General features: G+C 44.4%; 1 protein-coding gene across 1 annotated transcript in view; it reads left to right on the top strand.

Annotated features, from left to right (window-relative positions):
- The window catches only part of dntt (deoxynucleotidyltransferase, terminal), a 30,887-nt gene extending 13,479 nt beyond the window's left edge, over positions 1–17,408 (top strand). The window contains exons 4-6 of the mRNA XM_057341368.1: positions 8,286–8,420; positions 8,497–8,620; positions 17,272–17,408. Of these exons, the coding sequence (XP_057197351.1) occupies positions 8,286–8,420; positions 8,497–8,620; positions 17,272–17,408 (396 nt within the window). The remainder of the gene's footprint in view (positions 1–8,285; positions 8,421–8,496; positions 8,621–17,271) is intronic.
- The last annotated feature ends 4,969 nt before the right edge of the window (positions 17,409–22,377 follow it).

The raw sequence follows: 22,377 nt of genomic DNA, 5'->3' as shown, positions 1-22,377 counted from the left end.
TCTCTCTCTCTCTCTCTCTCTCTGTCTCTCTCTCTCTCTCTCTCTCTCTCTCTCTTTCTCTCTCTCTCTCTCTGTGTCTCTCTCTCTCTTTCTCTCTCTCTCTCAGGGTACGCTCATCTGCACTGAGGTTTTCAATACATTTACAAACAGAGTTTGTTATTGAAACTGTATATGTGTGCGAATCTTATGAAAACAGACAAGAACATAAAAGAAATTGTGTTCAGCACCATTTTTCAACCTACGCATAATCTCATTATTGTAATGTGAAAAAATGAGAATAATGAAACACACTTTTGAGAAATGCAAAACAAAGACTTGAAAAGTAAGTTCTGTGTGATGTGTAACATAAAGGTTTAGTTTGATGGAGAGAGTTTGAGATGAAGTGTGTTTGACAGCAGAGAATCTATTATATTATCATGCTGCTGTCACGGGATGACATGTATGTTTGTTAGACTGACTGAAGATCCATTCTCAATAGAAATACAGAGTATTGCATCATCTCATGAGGTTATTTTCAAAACTATCTGGCCGTTTTAAAATGTACATATTGCCCTAAAAATGCAAAAACAATGTTGTCATCATTTATTGAGTAGTGTGTAGTGACCCAAAAAATGTAATTGGGCAACATCTTGAGGATCCGGTGAGAATCAGGGCGACAACAAGAGTGAGAGTTTGTGTGACCTCATTCATTAGGAGACGCCATGAAATATATACACAAAACAAAACCCATTTTAAATAGTGAAGGCATTAAATGTTTTTCAGCATCTGAAAGCAAACAGTGTTCTGTAACCCAGGGGTCTCCGGCCTTTTTCTAAGCGAGAAGAGATAGATCATCCAGAGGGCTAGTTGTTGGATATAATGAGAAAACACTTTCAAACCTTAAACTGTGTGATGCATTATTTTTGTTATACTTAACTTTAAGGTTTATGTTTTTTGTTACAGTCAATTTCACCTTAGTTATACCACCATAGCCTTTCACAGAATAGTGTATTAGAGCGGTTAAATGATCATTTTTTACATTTGATCATTAATCACTTTAAATTAAATTAGACATTAATCTTACCTTCACTTTAAGAGCTAATACACGGATCCAGCATACTGTTACACGTGCGTTTTGTTTTGAACTGTTCACATTTGTTAAATCGGGGCCAGCAGGGCCATTATGTCATCACGTTATTCAATTTTTTATTTATATAGCGCTTTTCACAATGTGCATTGTTCCAAAGCAGCTTTACAGGAGCAAATAAGAAAAACACAGAAAGGTAAAACACAGCACAGTGCATGGTGTTTATAGACCAAGCAAGATCATTATAATAAATAATATCTAATAAATAAATGAATAAATAAATAAATAAATAAATGCAGTCTCCCGGTGAGCAAGCCAACACTGCACTGCTCTGCTGTGGCGAGGAACCCAAACTCCAATGCTGAATAATGGAGAAAAAAAAACCTCGGGAGAAACCAGGCTCAGCCGGGAGGGCCAGATCTCCTCTGACGTGTCATGGCTGCACTCAGTGACCCCGACCAAAGCCACCGAGCAACGTCCACGAAGAACAGGGAGAGCCCACGAGCCGCGACCCAGGAAGCCCCACCCGCCGAAACCGTGCAGGTCCAACCCGGTCTCATTCCGCGATCAACAACAGACAACAGAGGAACAACCAGGGAAAAGTAGTAATGGCATAATTAACTTTATTCCTCTGTTGTCCGACATCGACCACAAAACAAGACCAACCAGACCAGACCCACACAGTCCCAACAAATGAAACGCCCCGAACCACAACCAACAAGCCCCCCCACTCCCTACAACACCCACCCAGCTACCTCCAATCAAAGTCACTGAGTGCAGCCATAACTTCAAACTGCTGTCGTGTGATGTAAGTTTAGCATTAAATACCAAGTATTGTAAATTTAGCATTTATGTGACAGGTAGTCCGTCTTTGCTCTCGGTTGGGGATGGAATTGTCTGAGCTGGGCCGGCCAGATGGTCGCCTTTTTCTTGGGTGGTGATGGAATTGCCTTGGATGGAGCTGGATGGTCAGTCAGTCCGCAGGCTCTCGCAGGAGGATGGCACGGGATTTTCCGATGTAGCTGGCGTAATCTCTAGTTGTGGATGGGCATATGACGTTCATCTGGGCCTGGCGGAATCTCTCCCTACCTCGGGATGGGCATCCCGAGGCGAGGGCAGAAACAGAAAGAGAATAATTAGCGTAGCTGCTGTTCATTAGCTATGTATTAGTGAATGCTTGGCTGAAAAGATGTGTCTTTAATCTAGATTTAAATTGGGAGAGTGTGTCTGACCCTCGAATAGTATCGGGGAGGCTATTCCAGAGTTTAGGTGCTACGTATGAGAAAGCTCTACCCCCTTTGGTGGATTTAGTTATTCTAGGTGTTATCAAAAGTCTGGAGTTTTGAGATCTTAGAGAGCGTGATGGGTTGTAGTGTGGTAGAAGCTCTGTTATGTAGGTAGGGGCTAAACCGTTTAAGGCTTTATAAGTAATTAAAAGAACTTTAAAGTCAATACGATACTTAATGGGTAACCAGTGAAGGGTTGATAACATTGGGGTTATGTGATCGTATTTTCTGGACCTGGTTAGAACTCTGGCAGCTGCATTCTGAACTAACTGTAGTTTGTTTATTGATGCTGCAGGACAACCACTAAGCAGTGCATTACAGTAGTCAAGTCTTGAGGTCACAAATGCATGAATAAGCTTCTCTGCGTCAGCCACACATAAAATATTTCGCAATTTGGCAACATTTCTAAGGTGGAAGAAGGCTGTTTTTGTGACATTTGAGATGTGATTTTTAAATGACAGGTTGCTGTCTAATATAACGCCAAGGTCTTTAACTGTATTTGTTGGAGTAACAGTGCAGCCTTCAATTTGCAGGTCATAATCCGAAATATTCTGCTCACGTGTCTTTGGTCCGATAAGTAATATTTCTGTTTTATTAGAATTTAAAAGAAGGAAATTACAAGTCATCCAATGCTTTATATCGTCGATGCACTCTGCCAATTTGGATAGTTGGAAGGAATCATCTGGTCTTGATGAGATATATAGCTGAGTATCATCTGCATAACAGTGGAAGCTAATTCCATGTTTTCTAATAATGTTTCCAAGGGGCAGCATGTATATGGAGAATAGCAAGGGTCCTAAAACCGATCCCTGAGGTAATCCATAATTTACTTGCGTTAGATTTGATGATTCCCCATTTAAATGGACAAATTGATGTCTGTCTGATAAGTAAGATCTGAACCATTGTAGTGCCTGTCCCTGAATACCGGTATAATTGTGTAAGCGATCTAGAAGTATTTTATGGTCTACAGTATCGAACGCAGCACTAAGGTCGAGCAGGACTAGGAGTGAGATGTTACCTTTATCTGATGCTATAAGCAGGTCGTTTGTAATTTTAACGAGCGCAGTTTCAGTACTATGATGCGGTCTAAAGCCTGACTGGAATTTTTCGTGTATGTCATTATTTTGTAAGAAAGAGCACAACTGAGTGGACACTACTTTTTCTAGTATTTTAGACAGGTAAGGGAGATTTGAAATCGGTCTATAGTTTCCTAGTTCATTGGGGTCTAAGTTTGGTTTCTTGATAAGAGGCTTAATGACGGCCAGTTTAAAGGGTCCTGGGACATGGCCTAGATTAATTGACGAGTTGATAATGTTATAAATGGGCTCAATTGCAACGGGTAATAACTCTTTTAATAATTTAGTTGGTATGGGGTCTAATAAGCAAGTTGTAGGTTTAGATGTTGCAATAAGTTTAATTAAATCTTCCTGTTTTATAGGTGAAAAACACTGTAGCCTTTCTTTTGGGGCGATGGTTGGTACTAATTTATAGGACAGACTTGGAGGTTGAGTTTTTACTATTTTGTCTCGTATGTTTTCGATTTTCTCTGTAAAAAAATTCATGAAATCATTGCTACCAAGGTGCGGCGGAATACCCAGGTCAGGTGAAGTCTGTTTATTTGTTAGTTTAGCAACTGTACTAAATAAAAACCTTGGATTGTTTTTGTTAGTTTCTATGAGGTTACGGAGGTGCTCAGCCTTTGCTGCTTTTAGTGCCTTTTTATAACAGTTTGCACTCTCTTTCCACGCAATTTTAAAGACCTCTAATTGGGTTTGTTTCCATTTGCGCTCCAGTTTACGTGTTTCTCTTTTAAGGGCGCGAGTGGTGCTATTGTACCATGGTGCTGCGTTTTTCTCATTAATCTTTTTTGACTTCATAGGTGCGACAGCTTCTAATGTATTAGAGAAAATAGTGCCCAATTTGCTGGTCATGTCATCGAGCGATTCTATATTTATTGGTATGGTTATTAAAGGAGTCAGATCTGGCAAGCTCTTTGTGAAACTATCTTTAGTAGTCGAGGTAATTGTTCTACCCTGTCGATAACGAGTTAAACGGCTGATTTCTGCAGTGCGCAGTGTACATGTTATAAGATAGTGATCAGTGACATCGTCGCTTTGAGGTATAATATCTATATTGGTTAGATCGGCTCCGTGAGATATAATCAAGTCTAGTGTATGATTAAATCGATGAGTGGGTCCATTGATGTGTTGTGTTACTCCAAAAGAGTGTAATAGCTCTGTAAACGCCACTGCTAATGCATCGTTAGCACTATCTACGTGGATATTAAAGTCTCCGACAATTAGTACTTTATCAACGTTAACCAATAGGTCCGATAGGAAGTCCGCAAACTCTTTCAGAAAATCAGTGTAGGGACCAGGGGGTCTATACACTGTAGCCAACGTACAAGAAAGCAATGGTTTTTTACTGTCAATTGGAACAATTATGTTCAACGCAAGCACTTCAAATGATTTAAATTTATGCTCCGTTCTCTGAGTTACAGTAAGAAAGTCTCTAAAAATTGTTGCGACACCGCCACCTCGACCAACCGCACGTGGCTCATGCATATAACAGTAGCTTGGTGGTGTACACTCATTTAGACCGTAATAATCATTTGGTTTAAGCCAGGTTTCGGTAAGGCAAAGCATATCAAAATTGTTGTCTGTGATCATTTCATTTACAATAACTGCTTTTGAATTTAGTGATCTAATATTTAGTAGGCCGAACTTTATGAGTTTGTTTTGGTCGTTTATTACATTGTCCTCAGGTTTAATCACGATTAGATTTTTTCTCTGAGATTTGGCTATTTTGTTATTTTGTAGTATTATTCGGGGGACAGACACAGTCTCTATGCATTTGGAAGCAGTAACATTTATAACAGATGAGTGGGAGGAACACAGACTATGGTTAAAGTTTTGACTTACCGCTGGGAGACGTAGTCAAGCGGTGCGTAGCGTCTTTGAGATGTTGTCAGACAGAAGAACCGCTCCGATGCTGCTGGGGTGCAGGCCGTCAGGGCGGAAGAGCCTAGGTCGCTCCCAGAACAGATCAAAATTATCAACAAAGAGCAGCTTCTGTTCAATACACCATGACATCAACCATTTATTTAGAGCAAATAGTCTACTGAACTTTTCATTCCCTCGTCGGTAGGTAGGAAGCGGCCCTGATACGATGATCCTCGCCGTGGGCGATGCGTTGCGTACCGTCTCGATCAGACTCCTGAAGTCCCTCTTCAGGATCTCCGACTGCCTCATCCTGACGTCATTCACCCCCGCGTGCAGCACGACAGCTCCGACGTTAGCATCGTCCTTCAGGATCGCAGGTACCTGCGCAGAGACATCAAGAACACGGGCGCCAGGAAAACAATGAGTGCGCACCTTACCTTTAGTGGAGGAAGCGCGTACGTTCCGGACGATTGAGTCTCCGATGACCACAGCGTTGCATTCCGTCTCGCAGAGGGCGGCAAAGCGGTTCCTGGTCGGGATCTCGAAGACCGGTGGCGGCGGTTGGGTCATCGCTCCAGTCCTGGCTCGCGCCTTTCGCCGTGGGTGTGCCGGTGCAGGAGTGAAGTTCATTTGGGCTGACCGTGTTCTCGAAGCCTGGGCTCTGTGCAGAGAAACACGCGGAGTAGAAGTGGAAGGAGTATTAAAATCGCGATGAAAACTTACCGCGGATTTGCGAGCGTCGGCTCTGGATGTTTCCAGCGCCGTTTTTCGTTCTCGCAGCCGTGACTGCTTCTCTAGTAGATCCTGGATCTGCTTCTCCACAGCCTCCAGTTCCGACTGAAGTGCGATCGTTTCCTCATCTGCACACAGAGGTACAGACACATCTGAAACATTAGCCATCAGTGATTTAATAATGAGAACAGTGTGTTAAGCAGTAAGCAGGCAGGCTGGGAATGCTAACAGCCTGAGGCTAATAGCGAGTGATCCGATAAAAATAAATTATCTGTGCGTTTAAATACGATTTTGGTATGGGATATATTTAAGGATATGTTTTACCCTCGGAGGATAACAATTTAAAACACAAGTCTTAAGATATAACAAGAATAAACGATGTATTAAGAATAAATTTGAAAGAGCTCCGACTCAAACCACGCGCTCCTGACGCCATTACTTATTCTGAACAGAAGCTGTCCGCTAAACCCCACTCAAGCGCAGTGGATTCTGTGACCCGTCTCGCCAGAGCACCATTCACATTGTTTAACCAATATTACATATGATATTTGTTCAAAATCTTCGTTAATGTACATACCGACATCACCTGGACTGCAAGATACATTTATCTGTTTAGTAATAACGTGGAAACTGCGCGTTAGTACAGAACAACTTATTTCTACCACGTAAACCAACTTATATGTAGGGGCCTACAAAGAAATCATAATATAGTCAATATATGCATAAATGGTCTTTAATAGAGACCAACGTATTAAAACATTTTTGGTTAACATTTTCTGCCGGTCTGGTAACATTATCCACAAGGTTGAAACGTTTTGAACTTGAATTCGCTCATACAGAATTACTACACAAATCATTTGCTATTAAGCACTGTTTCCAAAGAGAACAAACACCGACCTGCTTTATAATCTGGCGCAGATGTAGTTTTCTGCAAAGGAATAACTGTAGGTTGTCTTATTTCAAAAATATGCTCAACATTATGAATGATTTGCTGCTCAGATGGAACACAATAAACACGGCTTTTGGAGGTGAATGTCTGCTCTTTAGCAACGCTGTGTAAGACTGTTATGAGAGGTCACACCAAACCACTTGAGAACAACATTCCAGATGGTGTCCATGAGACCGGACCGTTGGTTAGTCAGTTATGCCGTCAATTAAGGAAAAGCACATTCATTTTGGGATGCATATCAAGGAATTTATTCAGTAAATGTGTTTCTATCGTATTGAATTGCGCACATCTTCTTGTCGGATAAAAATGTCTTTTTTTTTTTTAGAATTTTTGAGCGTCTTTGCATTTGACATGTCTGCGCACAGTGTAACCGCCGCTCTCTTTCTATAGAGCTTTGCTTATATATCTGTTTTTAGGGAGGGGTCACTAACCAATGCTTGTATTACCGCGTAAACAGCATAAATAAAACAGATGTCACGTTAACGATCGTCCGTTCACAGCGGTAGATGAGTCAAAGTTCGTAAAATCCCAAAAACCAAGCGAGTAATCCAAAAACGCTCCCAGTGTAGCTGTATTCCTTAGTGTATTTCCAGACATGCTGTTAGCAAGAATTTCAGTTCGTAATCATGGTTCCTCAGAAGTGTTCACAGTTCATAGCTCACAGTCTTTAAACCCTTCACATCGGCTTTGCTGATATGGGTTAAAACATAGGCTTACAAGACAGAAGGAATATATTTCCCACCAAACTGTGGAGTCCTTCTACAAATGAAATCCAAATAAACCACATTAAGAAACTAAATATACACACATAAGTCACTACACATGTCGATTATATAAACATTGCTTACTTCAGCTTGAGCATCAAAACACAAAGTTTCCCAATCAGGACAAATGTTTGTTTGGGGCCATCAGCCACGCTCACTTCCTCCATTACAACCTGACTTACTCTACTCCCGCTACCCCTTTTCAACCTGAGAGTATAGCTAGCTACTGCCCCCCCCCCCCCATGGCGTGTAGTGAAATTACAAAAAAACATGAAAACCAGAAGAAAACATGGTAACAGGTTTGTAACCGTTACAACAGCACGCACATCTTGTCAAGCTCACAGGGCTCAAATTGAGTTCTCTTTTACATGTTTTTGCACTTGAATATATTTACATGGGCAAAGCATAGAAACACGTTCGAATGATAAACGTTCATGTCGATGCAGCACTCGCCGATGGGTTTAGTCGCGAGCGTCATTCATGTGCAGCTCTTATTGTTGAGCCCACATCGGAGAGCACTGATTTAACCAATGCTTAAATCAACAGAGTCATTCATGGGGTTTGTCAAGGACTCCAGTCATCATCTTTCATGTCTTCTTTATTTCACAGGAGATGTTTGAATGTGGAAGATCCTCCAAAGCTGAAGAGGTCCTGAAGGACGAGCGATATCAGACTCTGAAGGTGAATGAAGTAAATCATGAGATGAAGGTGCACGTCTCAGTGTTCGTGTGTGGTGATGATGAGGTTTGTGTGTCAGTTGTTTAACAGTGTCTTTGGTGTTGGACTCAGAACAGCGGAGAACTGGTTCAGCAGAGGACTGAGAACACTTGAACAGATTCTGTCTGATCCCAGCATCAGACTCAACCGCATGCAGACGGCAGGTAACTAAGCCATCATGACATCAGACGCTCATGTCTGTTCCTGAGTGATGTTGTTGTTGTGTCCTCTGGGAGTGAATGTTTAATGTTGTTCTCTCCAGAAGTTTGTTTGCATTCACATTGTGCTGTCGTGTCTGTTATGAATGGTGATGATGATGAAGAGTTATTGTTGTCTTTTAAAGCCACTCCTCTGTCTGACCTTTCCCCGCCACACCTCCAGTGGTCATGACAGATGGTTTAGGATGTTAGATTTCAGGTTAATGAGATTCTTCTGTGGTGTTTGTCAGCAGCAGGGCAGGCCGTCATCTTCAGACGCTCATTTATATCCTGCTGATCTCAGAACAGTTACACACAATGTGTCATGATACACAAGGTAAGTCGACTCAATTGCAGGGAAAAAATGAAAGTGTTTATTTAGACACACACCAACCACAGAGCGTAGGCTACGAAATACTTTTTAGTCCAAGAGAGAGGGCCAATGAGACAATAACTCAGTTCGTAACAGCCTCAGAGAATCCTTAGGCGCAAACGGAAGCAACAGTTCGTAGATGTCTCAGGAATTCCAGTGAGGCACGAGCTGCGCCGCAGAGATGGTTGACCACCACAGGAGAGGCGTAAGGACTGGAGAAACTCTCGGGACGAGAGAGAAGGTGCCCAGCCGAAGGATGGCTCAGGACCTCAGAAGAGGCTCAGCCTGAGGGCAAACGTCTGCGGATAGGTGAGGTGTCAGCGGGTGGAGAGTGGAGCAAGCCGGGACGCCAACGGGAACTGGAAGAAGTAGAAAGATAAAACAGGACCAAACAACTGGGAAAAAACACGAACAAGAATTAAGCTAAGACACTGAGTAATACTAGATTCTTACGAAGACTACATAACAAGACAGGGATGCATAAAGCACAAGAAAACAAAAGCCGCTATGGCAGAGATTTCTGATCAGAGAGTTTACACTGAAACGGTCCGACACAAGACAGGAGAACAAGAGGGACTAAATAGGAAAACCTAACAAGCCACAGGTGGCGGGGGAATTAGAGAAAGCGATGATAATGATGGTCGGAAACATCTACAGGTGAACAGGGTGAAGAGGTGATGAGAAACCGGTGAGGGAAAAGCCTAACAGGGAGACACGAAGGTGGGGCAAATAACGTAGACACAAAACAAACAGACATAGTGACAGGAAGAGAACCCACGTGACCGGGATCACAACAGTACCCTCCCCCCCACCGGCGCCCACCGGGCGCTAGGGAGGGGGCTCACCTCGTCTCCGGTAGAAGTCCACGATCAACGACCTATCCAAGATGTCACGAGACGGCACCCAACACCTCTCCTCTGTACCATAACCCTCCCAGTCCACTAAGTACTGAAAGCCCCTACCACGGCGGCGTACATCCACCAATCTTCTGACGGTGTATGCAGGAGAACCGTCCACCAAACGAGGGGGAGGGGGAGTGGGACGGCTACTGGCAGGGTTGAGAGGGGAAGTGACAGCAGACTTAACCCTGGAAACATGGAAAACAGGGTGAATTCGACCAAGATTGGGGGGAAGTTTGAGCCGAACAGCCACCGGATTCACCACCTTAGTGATGCGGTATGGCCCAATGAACCTGGGTGCTAGTTTACGAGAAGGCACCCTGAGAGGCAGGTCATTGGTGGAGAGCCATACTCGTTGACCACACACGTAGGCTGGGGGAGAGGACCGGTGCCGATCGGCCGCTGCCTTGGTCCTTTCTGAGGTTCGGGCCAAAACCTCTCTGGCTCTCGTCCAGGTGCGACGGCAACGCCGGACGAATGCCAGAGCTGAAGGGACCGCAGCATCGAGTTCCTGCGAGGGAAACAAGGGAGGTTGATAACCTAGCGAACATTCGAATGGGGACATACCTGACGAAGAGACGGGTGAAGAGTTGTGGGCGTACTCGACCCACGAGAGCTGTTGGCTCCAGGAGCTGGGATTGTGGGACGTCAGACAGCGGAGTCTCCTTTCGAGATCCTGGTTGGCTCGCTCGCACTGCCCATTGGACTGGGGGTGAAAACCTGAAGACAGACTCACGGAGGCCCCGATCTGTCTGCAGAACTCTTTCCAGAACCGGGAGGTGAACTGAGGACCCCTATCGGACACGACGTCAACCGGGAGACCGTGGAGACGGAAGACGTGGTCCACCAACAGTTGAGACATCTCCCGGGCGGAGGGAAGTTTGGGCAAGGGAACAAAATGGACCGCCTTGGAGAAGCGATCCACCACCGTGAGGACGACGGTGTTACCACCCGACGGAGGAAGGCCAGTAACAAAGTCCATAGCAATGTGTGACCAAGGGCGGGAGGGGATGGGAAGAGGATGAAGTAGACCAGCCGGTGGGCGGTGGGACGGCTTACATTGAGCACATACTGGGCAAGCCAACACGAACTGTCTGACGTCGGCGGCGAAGGCAGGCCACCAAAACCTTTGCCGAACGGAAGCCAAGGTTCCCCGAACCCCTGGATGGCCCGTTAACCTGGACGAATGACACCACTGAAGGACGTCAGGACGCAGCGCAGCCGGCACGAACAGCCTGCCCGTCGGACACTCCTCCGGCACTTGCACCTCTCGACCGGCCTCTACTACTCGTCGCTCGAGCTCCCAGGTAATGGCCCCGACCACCATTCTCTTGGGAAGGATGGCATCGGCCGAAGGTTCCTCCCCAGGAGTCTCAAACATGCGAGAGAGCGCATCGGGTTTTACATTCTTCGACCCAGGCCGGTACGAGATGGTGAAGTTGAACCGACCAAAGAAGAGTGCCCAGCGAGCCTGCCGCGAGCTCAACCTCTTGGCTGAACGGACATACTCCAGATTCTTATGATCCGTCCAGACCAAGAAGGGCTGCGCTGATCCCTCCAACCAGTGACGCCACTCTCCCAAGGCCAGACGAACCGCCAGCAACTCTCGATTACCGATATCGTAGTTCCGTTCAGCAGGACTGAGACGATGAGAGTAAAATGCACAAGGGTGCACCTTACCATCACCGCCGGAGCGCTGAGATAAGACCGCGCCTATCCCGACATCGGAAGCATCGACCTCAACAATAAATTGCCGTTCAGGATCTGGAAGACAAAGCACAGGTGCAGAGACAAAACGGGATTTAAGATTATCAAAGGCTACCTGCGCTTGAGGATTCCATCTGAACGGGACCTTGATGGAGGTCAATGCTGTGAGCGGCGCAGCCACCTGGCCGAAGCCCCGGATAAATCGCCGGTAGAAATTGGCGAAACCCAGGAACCGCTGTAAGGCCTTACGAGAGTCGGGAGTGGACCATTCGGCGACGGCCTTAATCTTAGCAGGGTCTGGTTCAATACCCCTAGGAGAAATGATGTGGCCAAGGAACGAAACAGTATCGGCATGGAATTCGCACTTCTCCGCCTTAACAAAGAGTTGATTTTCGAGTAGTCGCTGGAGAACCTCCCGAACGTTTCGAGTGTGTTCCTGGAGAGATGGGGAAAAAATAAGAATGTCGTCCAGATACACAAAGACAAAGCGATTAAGCATGTCACCCAAAACATCATTAATAAGGCCCTGGAAGACAGCAGGAGCATTGGTCAAACCAAAAGGGAGTACCAAATACTCGTAATGTCCCGAAGGTGTATTGAATGCCGTCTTCCACTCGTCCCCTTCGCGAATGCGGACCAGGTGATAGGCGTTACGAAGGTCTAGTTTAGTAAAGACCCGAGCTCCCTGTAACAGTTCAAAGGCAGAAGACATGAGAGGTAAGGGGTACTTATTCTTGACCGTAATCTCATTCAAACCTCGATAATCTATACAGGGCCGCAGGGAGCCATCCTTCTTTTGTACAAAGAAGAAACCCGCACCGGCCGGCGAAGAGGAATGGCGGATGAGCCCAGCTTGCAAGGATTCATAAATATACTTGTCCATGGCCTCTCTCTCAGGGGCAGAAAGGGAAAATAGTCGACCCCGGGGCGGAGAAGTGCCTGGGAGGAGGTCAATAGCACAGTCGTAGGGGCGATGCGGAGGAAGGGAGGTGGCTCGCGACCTGCTGAACACGGACCGAAGATCATGGTACTCCTCCGGGACCCCGGCCAAATCGGTAGCCTCAACCTGAAACACAGGGGACACAGAGACAGGAGAAGGAGCAGGACCAAGACATGACACAAGACAAGAAGAACTCCAAGCTAAAACAGAATTAGTGACCCAATCCACGTGAGGATTATGCTGAGACAACCAAGGATGCCCTAATATGATGGGAGTATTAGGGGAATCGAGGATGTACAGCTTTAATCGCTCACAATGGTTACCAGAAAGGAAAAGGCTTACGTGAGGAGTGACGTGAGTGATGGAGGTGAAAGGCTGCCCCGCTAGCGTCCAGACTGAGATGGAATGAGAGAGAGGAATGGCTGGTATTCCCCATTTGCTAGCCATGGTGACATCAATGAAGTTTCCTTCTGCGCCAGAGTCCAAGAAGGCTTGGCCAGTATGGGAGACTCCATTGAAGGTCAGACGAAACGGCAGCTGGGTGCGGGAAGACTGAAGGGATGCAGAGATGGCGCCCACTCGAACTTCCCGTACTACGGGTGGGCGCGAGCTTTTAACGGACAATGCAATGCTTGATGATCGGGCTTGCCACAGTAGAAGCATAATCCCAGGTACAAGCGTTCTTGCTTCTGAACAGGAGAGAGACGTGAACGACCCAGCTGCATAGGTTCAGCCTCCGATGGAGCACTGCCCAAGGTGTGGGATGTGTTGGCATCCCGGACCCGCCAAGATGAAGGTGATGGACGTCGGCGGCGGCGGGCATTAAAACGACTCTCCACCCTAAGACACATGTTGGTGAGACCCTCCAAATCTCGAGGAGGATCCAGGGTAGCGATCTCATCTGAAATGGCGTTGTTGAGCCCATCCAGAAAACGTGACCGTAACGCCCCCTCGTTCCAGTCGCACGCAGCCACTAACGTTTGAAACTGAATAGAATACTCCGTAGTAGACTTCCTTCCTTGAGAGAGACGTGAAAGTTGAGCAGCCGCTTCATCTCCTCGAGCCGAACGATCAAAAAGGCTCGACATCTCAGCACGGAAAGCCCCGAAGGACTGACAACAGGGAGCGCGAGCCTCCCAAACGGCCACGCCCCACTCGCGTGCTTGTCCAGTGAGCAATGTCAGCACATACGCCACCCTTGCCTCCTCGGTGGCATAGCGGCGAGGCTGGAGCGAGAATACTAGGGCACATTGCGACAGAAATGCTCGACATGAACTAGAATCTCCATCATAGAGTGGTGGGTTGTTGGCGTGTGGTTCCGGCTCGAGGGAGTGAGTGAGAATCTGTGGGCTGGCGGCCGCGCGGCGTAGATCAGTAACCTGGAGAAGCAGCTCCGCCACCTGGGCGTTGAGTACCTCGACGTCCTGTGTGGCAGCATTCAGAAGAGAGGCCTGGTGCCCCAACATGGCGCCTTGCTGCTGTAACGCCATTCTCAAAGGATCCGTCCCTGCTGAGTCTTGTAGATGGTCGGACCGTTCTGTCATGATACACAAGGTAAGTCGACTCAATTGCAGGGAAAAAATGAAAGTGTTTATTTAGACACACACCAACCACAGAGCGTAGGCTACGAAATACTTTTTAGTCCAAGAGAGAGGGCCAATGAGACAATAACTCAGTTCGTAACAGCCTCAGAGAATCCTTAGGCGCAAACGGAAGCAACAGTTCGTAGATGTCTCAGGAATTCCAGTGAGGCACGAGCTGCGCCGCAGAGATGGTTGACCACCACAGGAGAGGCGTAAGGACTGGAGAAACTCTCGGGACGAGAGAGAAGGTGCCCAGCCGAAGGATGGCTCAGGACCTCAGAAGAGGCTCCGCCTGAGGGCAAACGTCTGCGGATAGGTGAGGTGTCAGCGGGTGGAGAGTGGAGCAAGCCGGGACGCCAACGGGAACTGGAAGAAGTAGAAAGATAAAACAGGACCAAACAACTGGGAAAAAACACGAACAAGAATTAAGCTAAGACACTGAGTAATACTGGATTCTTACGAAGACTACATAACAAGACAGGGATGCATAAAGCACAAGAAAACAAAAGCCGCTATGGCAGAGATTTCTGATCAGAGAGTTTACACTGAAACGGTCCGACACAAGACAGGAGAACAAGAGGGACTAAATAGGAAAACCTAACAAGCCACAGGTGGCGGGGGAATTAGAGAAAGCGATGATAATGATGGTCGGAAACATCTACAGGTGAACAGGGTGAAGAGGTGATGAGAAACCGGTGAGGGAAAAGCCTAACAGGGAGACACGAAGGTGGGGCAAATAACGTAGACACAAAACAAACAGACATAGTGACAGGAAGAGAACTCACGTGACCGGGATCACAACAACAATGGGCCTCATTCATGAAACATTCGTAAATATATGAGTAAACTCTGAGTAATTTGCACGTAAAACAGACCTACCCGTATACTTTCATACGGATTCACAAATACTTCGTAAACGTCAGATTTCGTAGTAAAATGTGTGTACGTTAATGAGTTCCAATCATTCGTGAACAGGGCGCGCGTGCACGCTCATTCAAAATGAGCATAATCCCCGCCTATGAATTACTGCTACACAAATGACGTATCTCGGAATGCTGGAATCCTGTGGACTTCATTCTCTGGTTTGGCTACATTATATTGCACAAATGCAAAATAGACTAATAGGCTATATGCTTACCAATAAATTAATCAATTAAACTGTGTCCACCAAAGCGTTTTTAGCCAGCTGAAATAATAATACCTGGTGCTCTTCTGAAAACGACCAGTGGCGGTTCTACATTGAATTACACCCTGGGCGAGACCCCCTTCGAGCGCCCCCCCAAAAAAATACCACAAAATTCTGCACAAACAGTTATATTTTATTATAACAACATAAGTGAAAATTATATTTCTCAATTGCACAAATCCTTCATTAGAACATTTGAAAAAACACACTTAAGAGAATCCAGTTATTTAACTATTGCAATTACAACAGGAAACACACTTTTTAAGGTGCACGATCTCCACCTCCAACATTGCCAAAAGACAATGAACACAATTCTGCACAAAATATGACAGTATAAGTTATCAGAACTTAAATAAATATACACTATATACATAAATGTGCCAAAAATAAACACAAACTTAGGAGTTATACCCACCAATTAACACTAGCCCTTCATTCACGACATGGATACCGTAATAATCATACAGAGAGAACGTAGTTGCATACCTTTATCTTTTGCTCGTTTCACCTCTTCTTCTTTTCTTTTTTTTCTAAATTGGGCACCTGATGGCTTTGACCTTTTCCTGTCCATCTCTGTGTTTATTTGGTACTCGACAATCAACAGATTTCCCATCCCCCCAACACAACCAGAAGTCAAGACTAAACCAATGGAGTGTTTTCACGACGCGTCATCAATCCGGAAGTCGGCCATGTTGGAGCCATTGAAAGTAAGCACTGCTATTGACCCTAATGGAAATCGCAGATTTTGCTGGAGAAAAAATGATTCTTCATTAGAAATAACTGTGAAAATAAAGCTCTTTAATGCAAGTCGATCGCACCCCAGAATCGCTATAGGCATGTGCTGTAACATCACGTGCAGTATAATGAATTATTTTCTACTCTGAACTTCACTCACGAGTCAGCAGTATTGATTGATGACGCGTCGTGAAAACACTCTAATGGTGACCACATAATCGTTTTGTATTACCTATTTTTATTAGCCATTTCACACAGCTTCTGTGCACGGCACCTTCTCAGCAAGCAGGGGCGCCAATTTGCCAATTCCCCACACAGTGAATGATAGATAATAGAAAACCTCTTCGCGGTGGCGGCGCAGAGGATTATTATTATTTTTTAACTGCTCGTGCCGCCCCCCATGTATCATGAAAAAATGCCGCCCCGGGCGGCTGCCCGGTTCGCCCGTGCCAAAAAACGCTACTGGCACTGCGCGTTATTCTGGAGATGCGTTGGTTGCTGTGATTTAGAAAATACGCAACAGTTATCCTACTTGTTACTAGTATCTTATTTCGAACAATATTACTTAATATGAAAATGCAGTAGCCCTTAATATTAACTTCTCGACTGTTGTGTATGATGGTTGGTCAATGTAGTGTTTGTCCCGCCTCTTCTCCACTGTGATTGGACGGCTGTGTAAAAAAGGACAGTGATGACCAGCTCTGCGTCAAAATGCAGTGTCATCAGTTTGTCTAAAAGAATAGAGACCATTACGTGCGGTTTTACGCACTATTTACACGTGGCATGGAGCAGGTGGACATTTCTTTTGTACGAACATTTTCATGAATACAAAAATTTACGTCAAAACGACTTTACGAACGATTTACACAAAAAATCGTTCTGCTCGTGTTTCATGAATGAGGCCCATTGAGTTCCGTCACAGCGAGTGTTTGTGTGTTTCCAATCATTTCTCTGCCTGTCTGATTTTATATTCAATGTTTTACAGGACACATTTTTAGGTTTGAATAAATCAAATAGTGACACATCTCAACTGATTCAAATGGAAGTCATAAATCATTTCTTTCCCTTCATGTACTTTGCATGCTAGTTTTTGAGGTAAATAATGACTGGGGTTTGGAAAATTGAAGTGAATGTGAATAAATGAGTTTTTATCTTTGAAGGATCACTGCAGTATAACCTCTTGATGTGTTTGAAGGGTTCTTGTTCTATGATGACATCAGCCGGCCGGTGAGTCGAGCGGAGGCCGGAGCGCTGAAGGTTCTGGTAGAAGACGCTGTCAACCGTGTCAATCCAGCAGCCAGCGTCTGCATTACAGGAGGCTTCCGCAGGTAACGAAACATACAGACCTTCATTTATTACGTCTGTCCTTTTGTTTCGCTTATATATTCATCTTCAGTTTGATCGTAGCTCAGTGTCTCTCTCAGCGCTGCGTGCTCTTTATAGCTCAGGAGATGTTATGAAGTTCTGACACATGGCTTCACAAAATCTGAAATAACATCATCTTTACTCTTAAGTGTGTTTGTGTAGTTGTGTAACACTGAATGTATGATTGTCATCTGATGACATATCAATTAGTAAAGACAAGTGCTCCAGAAAAACAATTTATCATCGTTTGCTGCGATGAAGCTGAAATGAAAAAAAGAAAAACGGATGGCTTAAGTGTGACACGTCTCTGATCAAATGAACCTGTAACATATATCATCATCAGATATCATGAATATATCTATAATAACACTGAAGTATTGAGCTGGATAACCTGCGTCACACTACACCTGTCCATCCACAAACACATCTGCCCATTAGGCCTGAATGATAGAAGTATACAATTCAATATCTGCTTTGGATGATGACAAGTTTCATGATTTTTGACATATAATAAATAAATAAATAAATAAAGGTGCTTTAAACCAAAAAGCATGAATTGAACAGGGTTGAACATGTAAAACAGTAAAATCAGTCTAGACCTATTGAGCACTTCTTGTTTTGATGGGAGATTGTTGGCTCTCGTGATTGTCGTCTTGCAAACCTTGCACATGATGGTGTTTTGTGAAAACCAGATCATATTGATGTTACAGATGCTGTGCATTCATCCTTGCACTCGTGTCTCTTTCCCCACCCGTCATCATTGTGATAGTGATGAGTTGTGTTTTGTGTTACTTGCCAGATGTAAAGGTATAGAGGGTATGCATTGACGTCACTTTCCCACGTGAACACGCCGGGACACGCTCGCTTGAGTGGTAAAACTATAAGGCAAAATGGCTGCGTTCAATGGGAGGAACAAAAAACCGGGACTAAAACATGCAATTATTTGCTGATACTACAAGCAGTTGGACTCGACGGTGATCCTTACGACTACCTTATGACCTACAAAGGAGTCGGGTGTTCTTAGACACTGGAATTGTGTTTAATGATATTGTAACCATTCATTTTGCCCAGTGTTTGACCACTCAAGCAGGCGCGTTCCGGCGTGCTCACGTGGGAAAGTGACGACACGTGCACACCCTCTATAGGCTGCATTATAGTGGGCTCTACCTCTACCGTAATTCACCAGATGGCCGTTTGTGCCTTAGGCTGGCCTTTTATTGTGGCACACCTGTGCAATAATCATGCTGTCTAATCAGCATCTTGATATGCCACACCTGTGAGTTGGATGGATTATCTCGGCAAAGGAGAAGTGTCATTTTCAATGACAGTAACTAGTAATATATAATTTATTACATTTTGGAGGTAACTTGCCCAACACTGACTATATATACCAAATATCATTTTTAGTAGCAGGCTGTAAGTAAACATGTTTTTCTTCTGTAAAGTTGGGCATTTTAACATGAGATTCTGCTCTGTTTTGGAGCCAGTCTCTAGTGGCCAGTCGATGAATTGCAGTTTAAGTCACTTCTGTGTTGTCTTCACAAGAGAGATCGGAAGGTTGCCGCTTGCCGAACACATGTGATGTTTCATGTGATTTAATGTCACCGTGATTGAAGTATTGTGTGAAATCTACCATTTGACTGACATGTTAGATAGAAAATAAGATCATGACAGATATGTGAATATTTGATTATCATCTGCCTGAGCAAACTTCTCTGAGGAAAGAGAGATGATGTCTGGATCACTGATGATGTGGATATTAAAGCAATAAGCCCTGCGAAGCCAAGTGGGTTACTTAATCTTTGAACACTGTGTTAAACACTTACTGTCATCTGTGTGTGTGTCAGACGGGTTTCATTTGCTCTTTGAGACATGTCTGACTCTTTAATGATGATGTCATGTGATGTCTGGTTAGCATGACTTTATACTGGTGTTGTGTTATAGTTTTGTACTCTTTATACATGATGTTTGTGAGATGTAGAATGTGTGTGATTTAAATCATTCTCTTTAAAGCCAGATTCTCTCTTCATCCATGTGACTCATGCTTTAGATTTCAAGTGTTCTAAAAGCCTGCGTGCGTGCGTGTGGAAAAGACTGAAATTTTAATAAGATAATGCTAAATGGTATATTTGACTGTTGCCCCTGGCAACCCTGCGCTGTTTCCAGGTCCTCCTCACTACTGGCTGTCACAGACCGAACCCTTCACAGGCGTCTCATCTGATCCGGGATAAAGCATTGTTTTATGTTGATTTGTACAGCAGGCGTGTAGTAAGCGTGTTCATGTACAGTCATGTTGAATGTGTTCCTCATCAGAAGATATGAATCATAGACTCATTTCGTGGTGGTGTTTTTGTCATGTTTGTGAGCGTCTTTATCGTCAGCTGCAGTCCACAAGCAAGTTAACCTTATGGTTTTGGCCAGATTAAGGTTAATGTTTCTTTAAGAGGAATATTGATCCAGGTCCACGTTTCTTTCACATCACCACACACACCACACACCCATACGCCCTTTCCTTTAGCTATTTGAATGTGCTATTTAGAGTGCTAGTGATGTTTTCAGTGTTCTGTAACCCTCACAGTATATAAGTTGGATGTTTACAGTGTGTTGTTTTAGGTTAATAATGAGTGTGAATGCAGTTCTGACGGTGACACACACACACACACACACACACACACACACACACGCACGCACGCACGCACGCACGCACGCACACACACACACACACACACTGAACTTTAGCGCATTAGCAAGACTTGTTGAGTTCTAAATCAACATTGTCACATCGCTCGCCCACTCAATAAGCCTCTCTCTCTCCACTGACCCCAGAAGGGTGTTTTCTCTCTCTCTCTCTCTCTCTCTCTCTCTCTCCCTCTCTCTCTCTCTCTCTCTCTCTCTCTCTCTCTCCCTCTCTGTCTGTCTCTCTCTCTCTCTCTCTCTCTCTCTCTCTCTGTCTCTCTCTCTCTCTCTGTCTCTCTGTCTCTCTCTCTCTCTCTCTCGCTCTGCCTGTAAGTCGCATCAGAATGATCACATTTATGAGATGAATGCACACGGACGCTGCTCTAACGACCTGTGAGTTTTTCAGACTTCAGGTCATTCACACCACGAAAGAGAATCCACAGCAACAGATGATCATGTTATAATACATTACGAAATGATATCTATACTGTCACGGTCCCACCGTCTTGTTTATGAAATTCTAGTCGTGTGGTGGGATCGGGGCAGAGTTCTTGGGTTTTATGTGGGAAGACCATGAGATGTTTATGCCTCATGTGTTTTTCCAGTGTCTCGTCTCTGTTCCCGCCATCTCGTTTCCTCGTTATCCTTCCCTAAGTGTTTGATTACCCACACCTGCCCTGTGTCGTTATCCCTCGTTTGTGTTCCCTATATACACCCTCTTGTTTCTTTGTCCTGTGCTCGTTCGTTGTGCTTTGTACTATGTATGTGCGTTGTTCTAGATGGTGTTGTGTTCCTGTTCCTAGCCTGTTCATGTGCTTCCCGTGTTCCTGTTCCTGTTTTGAGTTTTTGTGAGTTTTATCCCTTTGTCTTTGTTATTTTGCCCCCTCGTGGGAAGTCTTTGTTTTCTTTATATCTCTTAGTTTCGTTTTCCCCCATTGTGGGTGTTTTTTGTTCCGTTTTGTTATTAATAAATATATCCGTTAACCCCTTCACTGCTGTTGCCTGTGCTTGGGTTCTTTCTGCCAGACCGTGACATATACAAGATAGTATAAGTCATGGAATAATTATACATGATAGTATACATAAGTCTGATGGTTTCGCTTTAGTTATTTAAACATTATTTAAACTGTTATTTCCTAGATCCTTTCATTGTGATTTTCTTGCCATTAGGGGGCGGTGTGGCTCAGCCGCGTGACGTCATCAAAAGCCGTTCTTTCTCTCTCGCCTCTGAGCTTTCAAGTGCACAAGTTAGTTTTGCAACGGGTTTATCGCGAAAGTAGTAGCAAAAGTCAAGGCGGGAAGATTTGAAACTGCAGTGACAGATTTGAGAGGTTGTAGATGCCTAGAAGTTTTGCTACTGAAATACCTTCATAGCATTGCCAGCCGCATTGATTCTTAAAGTCACGATCATGATGTTTGTAGTAGGGTTGCACGGTGTACCGGTGCTACGGTAGCATCGCGATGCTAAAGCTTAAAAATACCCGCGATGCCTCTCTATTTTTGAAACGATAGTATCGTAGTACCGTAGTTAATGTTGCATATGCGTATTCATATTTATTTGAACACTTACATCTGCCGTTTTGCGGTGTTTATCTCCAAAATGAATGTGTGTTTTGAATGTCTCGGACAAGATAATGATTCAAAATGGCAATTTGAACGAGTTGGTTAAATGATTCACTAACTCAGTGGAAAATTGACGCCACCTACTGGCCGTTTTAGTTCTGCATTTAAAGTAAGCCTAATATTTCCCTTTATAAAGACTGCTGTATCAATTAAATTTGTCCAACATTTGAATTAGTTCCAACGTGAAAAATGATCTAGTGTACTTTAGTATTTACTACAGTAAACTACTAAAACTCATAGATACTAGTCTTTTTGAGTCGTATCATAGTAAATATTTAAGTATACTACAGTATTTATAGTATTTACAAATGACTAAATGTAAATGTATTTGCTACAATTTATCCAATTACTACAGTTAATACAACAACATATTCTAGTGCAAAGTATAATACGGTTTACAATAGTAAATACAAAGTGTTTAATCTAAATCTGAGTTTTTTGTATAGATTGGAATTATATGGCACAGCATCGTGATACTACTTGGTATCGAAATACTTCAGCTGGTATAGTATCGTAAGACATGTTTATGGTACCGTGACAACCCTAGTTTGTAGTAGTTGCTGTGCGTGTATGTGTGCGTGCGCGCGCGCGCGCGTGTGTGTGTGTGTCTGTGTGTGTGTGTGGGGGAAGGGTAAAC

The sequence above is a fragment of the Triplophysa rosa genome, linkage group LG9 (assembly GCF_024868665.1).
Source record: "Triplophysa rosa linkage group LG9, Trosa_1v2, whole genome shotgun sequence".
Taxonomy (NCBI): domain Eukaryota; kingdom Metazoa; phylum Chordata; class Actinopteri; order Cypriniformes; family Nemacheilidae; genus Triplophysa; species Triplophysa rosa.
This window is presented reverse-complemented; position numbering and strand designations above follow the sequence as displayed.